General features: G+C 43.2%; 1 protein-coding gene across 1 annotated transcript in view; it reads right to left on the bottom strand.

Annotated features, from left to right (window-relative positions):
- The window catches only part of LOC123969896 (hepatic lectin-like), an 11,428-nt gene extending 7,339 nt beyond the window's left edge, over positions 1 to 4,089 (bottom strand). Inside the window, exons 1-2 of the mRNA XM_046047668.1 lie at positions 3,880 to 4,089; positions 3,469 to 3,558 (exon numbers count right to left, since the gene is read on the bottom strand). Coding sequence (XP_045903624.1) covers positions 3,469 to 3,558; positions 3,880 to 4,000 — 211 coding nt within the window. The 5' untranslated portion in view covers positions 4,001 to 4,089. The remainder of the gene's footprint in view (positions 1 to 3,468; positions 3,559 to 3,879) is intronic.
- Positions 4,090 to 7,079: the final 2,990 nt, after the last annotated feature.

The raw sequence follows: 7,079 nt of genomic DNA, 5'->3' as shown, positions 1-7,079 counted from the left end.
TTATGTTCTTAGGAACAAAGGAGGGGTTCGGTCTTAACACTGCTGCACTGTGGTCACCACGAAGCAGCATGCAGCTGGGATGAACCGACAGGGCGCACAGCTCACTCACCCTCTTGGCAGAGGTGAGAGCCAGTAACAAGGCTGTCTTGAGAGATGGCATCTTCAAGGAGGACTGTTCCAGGGGCTCGTAGGGGTTTGACCTCAAAGCCTCTAGTACCAGTGGCAGGTCCCACTGGGGTGCAGAGACACGTAGCACCGGTCGTTGTCTCCTCACACCCTGCAGAAAACGCTTCACGAGGGGGTGGGTGAAGACAGGTCTGTCGCCAAACCCCTCATGACAAGATGAGATAGCTGCCGCATACACCTTAATGGTTGAGTGTGACAGTCCCTTCTCCATTAGGCCCTGCAAGAAGGAAAGGATGGATTCCACTGAGCAGGTTATGGGATCCATTTCCTTCTCAATGCACCAGCGCTGAAAGCCCAGCCACTTAGCTTTGTAGCAGGAAGTGGTGGAGCCTGCCCTCGCCGCCTGGATGGTATGTACCACCTCTGCAGACAGCCCAGCCTGTCTCAACCTCTCCCTTTCAGGAGCGTGGATGAAACGCTGGAAAGCTTCCTCGGCCCTCACCGCCGCCAAACCCTCCATAAATGGGAGGCCGCAATCGAAAGGGCCGAGCGGATTGTGGTGTCCTGAACGCACCACGGCCGGTCGCTCCGTTGACGTCATTGCCTGCGACAGTGTTGTCGTAGCGTCTACGGCGATGCGTTCACTATCAGCAGAACTGTCGAGAGGAGAAGTGACGAGCCGGGGAGCTCTCCTCTCCACAGCTGTTGGCCACTGTGGGAGAGATAGTGTCCCCTCTGCGGCCAAACGACGCAGCGAGCCGCTCGCAGAGGCAACGAGCCGCTCGCAGAGGCAACGAGCGATCTTCCCTGCTTTGCTCTGACGGGAGAGACGTGGCTAGTGACAGCATCTCTCCGGCAATAGCGGGCTAGGCTGCTGCTACCACGGATACTCCGTGATGCGCTGTGACCTCTCGTTGGAGCAGTTTTCGGCAGCTTAGCGTGTACGTCTGTGTGGCACGAAAACACTGCCGGTGAGCTAGCAGCGCGCCCGAGCGGGTTCACGTAGGCGCGCTGGGAATGCAAGCTAGGATCAGATAGCTGCATTGTGCCGCTTCTACGGCAAGAGCGGCTCGTTTCTCGGCCGTCATGCCGCGGAAGCGGAGTGTGTCGTAGCTCAGGCGGCGTAGCAAGCACTGTGGATGCCCGGGCCATACCACCGTCTCGTTCAGCCTTAGCCGGGAGAGCGGTGTGGGCCATGGGGCAAGCCGTTAGCTTAGCGTCGGTGAACGCGCCGTGTTGAAGTTGCTGGGAAGGGGTTGGTGGGGAGGAATTAGCTCTTTGGGGAATTTAAGTTGTTTTAATCAAAACATTTTGTACATTTACACCCTTGTCACAAGCAGCACACAACTTAAAAACATAGTGGCTTGGACATGAGACGGAGGGGAGGGGAGGGGCTCAGCAACATCGGCCGTCTGCTCTCCCTCCTCAGCCAGTCATTTCAGCGGCCGCTTCTTCCCCCAGCCGCAGGTAGGCTGGCGGGGGGGGTCTAGGCTGCTCCTCTGGCCGTGATGTAGATCCCCCTCGCCTGTGTGGGATCCCTGGGCGTGTGATAGGAAGAGAGGTAGTACCCATAGAGTCCAGTAGAGGGCGGAGCCTGTGTGAGATAGAACTGTCTGCAACTCACAGCGCGAGGAGGGTCGACGTCACTCGCGAAGTTGCTTTCAGGGTGAGTCCGACAGCAGAATATCCCTCTTGTAAATGGGTAACCACTGCGATAACAAGACGTTCACGGTGTATTCCTCAGAGAAATAAACACTTTTCCACCTAGAAAGAGAGCATCGGTTTTCTAGAGTAGTAAACCCCATGTGGGCAAAATTTTAGAGATGATACTCTGACTTCTCTGGAGGAAAGAATACACAGTCTCGTCCAGTCGCAGTGGACTAAACTGGCAAGTTTTAATGTTGCAGACAGTTTTTTTTTGCAAGTAGTTTAAAGTTTAAACTCGTATTGTTGTGAATCTTAAGTATAAACTCACCTTAGAATTTCCAACCAACAAACGCCCCCCAAAAGCAGCTCAGCTTTCTAAAATATTACTTTCAGCGCCCCCCATCGTCCTCGGAACGCCCCCGTTGAGAAACAGGTAGTTCACGGGTCCATGAAGGTGACAATTATTCAGCACTTAAGGCTGATTTATACTTCTGCGTCAAATCGCCTGACGTGCACCTCCTCCAAAATGTAACTACATGTCGAGTCGACGCGGACCGTAAGCTCTGTGATTGGTCGGCTGGGTAGCCTTGCAATGCCTTCGAGCGGACCGAAAGTACCCCGTGCAACACCAGCCGCACGTATACAATTTTACCCCCATTTACGTTAGCGGAGCGCTAAACCGGAAGTTAGCCTGCTCGGCCGGCAAAAGTCAACACAGTGGACGCTACTGCCGACTAGTGTTTGGGGTTGTAATTGCAGAATGATGGACAGACCTACACACAAGTATAAATGCATGGCTACGTGCGTAGCCTACGGCGTAGGTACGCACGTAGACCCTACGCAGGTGTATAAATCGGCCTTTAGGCTACTTGAACATGGACGCACATGAACACAAATTAGTCCACAATGGATTAATTGGGCCGCATGGTATTGGGGTGTGCAAGTCGGATCGCTAGGCGTGTGTGCTTCGTGTAGATTTGGGAGAATAAATCAATTTGCGGACAGAATTACCACCTTATGCTGCAGCGGTGACGTCACTATAGCTTATATAGGAGCGCTGCTTATTATTATCATGCCTTTTTTACATCAGTACTATCCACAAATGTATATGTATTATGTAAATGTAAGACACAACCCTTCTTGGTGGTTTGTTATGAAAACTAGCACTGCAAGTATATGAAGTAGAATACAACAACAACAAAAAAAACACGACTAAACCTTATTGATGCCTTTAAAAGACATATCTTAGCTATAATCTTGTTCTTTCTGCTTATTATATTATAATTTGGTTATGGCAGACATTACGGCTCCGAGCCTACCTGCCAATATCTTATTTTACAATTTCTACTTAGAAAAAGCAGTTGCAGCTTCAGAAAGATTTGAAACAATGGTTATGAAAACTTCCGTTCCTGTTTCACGGCAGTGTGAGCTCTCCCTCATTATTTCTTTAATGAAGGGTGCTTCATTCAGCTTTGGATGTGACAGGACAGATTGGAAGAGAGGAGGATCCTGTTTGAGATAGGCAGAGCCAAAGGATAAAAATGGCTGTGAAAAGAAACACTGAACATTATTAAGTTCACTAAATAATTGAAAACTACTTTTCTGTATTGGAGCTTGATTTCAGAACTTTACAGTTACCACTTGCACTTTCTGGTGTTACAATTAGTAACGGGGACACAAATCAAGTTGACTCACCTAGAGCAAGACGCAGGGAAATGTTGAGAGCAGCTTGTAGGATACACAGGAGTCCAAAGCTAACAGCAAGCAATCTGTAGAGTTTGAATCCTGTATTGACACACACACACACACACACACACACACACACACACACACACACACACACACACACACACACACACACACACACACACACGACTGACCCATTTACTTACAGATCAATGCAGATCACTTTACTACCATGCTTAATCATATTATTTAAAGTCTTTAAACATCTGATTAATACAGCAAACAAACAAAATGACATGATTTTTTATTTTGCTTTACTTAGAATTTATTTTTTTAAATTAAAATGTAAACTTTACATGACCTAAAACTTTACAGTTTACTGAAACTGAAAAAAACTGAACTGTAGGATTTGTGTCTCACCAGGCACTGCAGGAGTCGCTTTACTGTCTTCACCAGAGCGGCTCTGAAACACAACATTCCTGGCTGGAACATCATGGATGTTTTCATACACCTTAGAGCCCTGTGGTTCCTTTTCAACCATATTTTAGCCACTGGAGAGTGATGATTGTGTTGGTCAAAGCAGTTTTAAATGGCGCTAAACTATGATCAGAACTTTTTATGCTTCTCTCTGCTTTCACAACAACACTTTCTTGTTCTTCCTCATTTTTCAAGTTGTCTTTGCTTCTCAACTCACACTAGAAGCTTTTACTTTTTCAGTGTGTTTGACAGTTGAAACCTGTGCATCAGACTGAGATTTGAGTTATCATTATTGTTACTTATTATTGACATATATTGCATGACCACAAGTTTGACAACTTTCATCACAAAAAATAAAACTTGTTATACAATGCAAGTCGATTCAACACCATGAATAATAAAGCCTCTAAGGTTTCTGTGAAGTTTAATATGCACAATATCAAGAAGTGAATGTGACATATCTCCTCACTTTGAAGTTTTTGTACTATTTTCTACAGTTTTGAATCTTTTTCCTACTTGGGATATTTTCAAGCCTATATATACCTTTCTATGTATTTTGGGGTTATTGGGTATTTTTGGGTTGTAAAACTTGGGGTAAAATTTAAAATGTATTACAGATATTCATGATGTCCAGAGGATGAATGACTTCTGAGGTGCTTTTTTTTGCATTTATTTATTTCCTTCAGTAGTGTGTGATCTCCTGTCTCTAAAATCAAGTTTGAAGAGCTTCCTCTTCAAATTGTAAAGCTTGGTTTAAAACCTTGGCTGTGATATGGTACCAAAGAAGTGAAGGAAATGTGTCCAGTCCTGGCTAAAATGGATCTCAGTTTGAACTGTGCGTGTAAGCTGCTCCAAATAGCAGAAATAATCATGTGAAAAATGTCATTTCTTATACTGGTCCCTACCCACTGTTGACCCACTTTAATTCTTTACTAGCTCTTTAAAAGATAATTTCACAGATAGCTTCAGCTGTTTAGAGTTAATGGAGCCATCTTTATTGAAAAACAAAAGGTGTAGATAGAATTGGTCTAGCCTACATTTAATTATCAGTTGATTTATTGTTACTCGTTAAATTCCCCAGCTCTGAAAATCACTAATAGATCAAGCACTTAATCATAATAATAAACCTCCAAGCTCCAATTACTAATATATAATTATTATTATAGAGAAAATAGTGGCAAAACTTACACTGTACATGTTCTGTAAATCTGTCTTTGTTAATTTCCAGGGGATCGTAGTGACGGTCAATTCTTGGTACAGTCTAGTTCTCTGTGTACAAAGTTCCCCTTTGGCCATATAATTTTTAGTGCTTTGATATTTCGTATCTTTGTCCTGATGACACACAGCTGTATCTCTTGTTTAACTCTATACAAGACACAATTCAAAACTGTCTTAGCACGGTAAGAACACAGATGTCTCAAAATGCTTTACAGCTTAAAGGATACATCCTTTCATTCCTCCCGTTCATACTGGTTGTTATTTCTAACAAATTTTTATTTGGTTTGTACACTTTTCCTTGATTTTTATGTAATGTATTTTTATTTCTCTCACTCAGTTTAAAAGTTATGTTTTGAAGAAAACATAAATATAAAACCAAGCATTATGATTTACAAGACATTATTATATTCTTTCCATATTTTTATTATATTTCCAGATAGATTTCCAGTTAGCAAATTGTTAAAGGAAGTTACATCACCTGACACCATTAAAATGAAACAAGACACCCACATTTTCAGCAGTTTCATCTCTGCTGGCAGGTTTCTGTGCACAAATAGGACTTCTTCAAACAAAGCAGAAATTACTCAATCATTGGTTCCCTACTGGTTAAAAGTTTCCACACTATTGCAATACTCTGTGGATTTCATGTAATGTCATACAGTTACATCACACTGAAGCAGCTCTGGGGCTAAACTCAACAGCAGAGTCATGAGTGGGCAGCCTGTTCTCCTCAGATAGCCAGCGAAACAAAATCCAAAAAAAGATCAATTTAATAGTGCATGGACAGATTTGTATGCTTTCACCACCACTACTGCTGGCAGAATGTTTGACATGCAGTACTGTGATTGTACTGTGATACATTTAGACCTGTTAGTAATGTTGATAAGCTCATTTAGACCAACATGCTGTAGTACCTGCATTTAAAGGGCTGAAAGAATAGAATAAACTATGGGATTCTTTTGAGAGAATTTTAGTGCATATGGCCTAATCTGTGAACACTCCAGACCTTTGTTACAGTGAGGGAATATTCATAATCCAGGTAACAGGTGAGATACAGCTAATGTAGAGGTCAAGCTCGGGGGTCACTACCAGATCCCAGACGTAGAATGCTTGAGGCAGAAGAAAAAAGACAAGTTGGAAATGCGCAGGAGGAAATGTGATGCTACCAAGCTGATCAATCAGAGTTCTTGTTCTGTGTCGCTGCAACGTGTCGTAACATTTTTGGGGAGGTGCGCATCAGGCTATGACGCATGTCATAGGGTACCCACCTACATGTAGGCAATGACACCCAGCAGATTGGCTGTTCAGATTTAGGCTAGATGACCCTCTGGGGAAAAACTTATAAACACTAAGGAAAGACAGTGAGTTAAAGGAGGAATGGTAAATGTCCACATCTGTGCAAAATAAAAGAGCAGACCATCTTCAGATTTGGTGTTGGCAAGGCATGTGTTCGCATGTTGTATGCTGCCACTGTTATGAAAACAACTATTGTGATGACGATTTCAATTGCAATAATTATCAAAAAATTATTAGTGGCCTACATGCTATTAAACCAGATATCATCGCCCCAAAACTTCTCTTGTTTATTATTAGAATGTGAGAAAATATTTGTGTTGCTTGTTGTTGTTGTCCTTCCAGTGTTTTTAGTTGTTCTCAGATATCGAGTTAATAATTAAATAAAATCATGAAATCAAAAATGGTGTTGAATTTTGACTGAGCTAACACATTTACACATTAACACATTTTCATCAATGTTTTGTAACTTTGTATCTCCCTTTTTGTTTTGCTGGGATTATGTGATTGCCTCTCTACTTTAACATACAGTAGATACAGTGAGGAAAATAAGTATTTGAACACCCTGCTATTTTGCAAGTTCTCCCACTTAGAAATCATGGAGTGGTCTGAAATTGTCATCGTAGGTGCAT

This window comes from Micropterus dolomieu, linkage group LG04, assembly GCF_021292245.1.
Source record: "Micropterus dolomieu isolate WLL.071019.BEF.003 ecotype Adirondacks linkage group LG04, ASM2129224v1, whole genome shotgun sequence".
Lineage (NCBI taxonomy): Eukaryota > Metazoa > Chordata > Actinopteri > Centrarchiformes > Centrarchidae > Micropterus > Micropterus dolomieu.
This window is presented reverse-complemented; position numbering and strand designations above follow the sequence as displayed.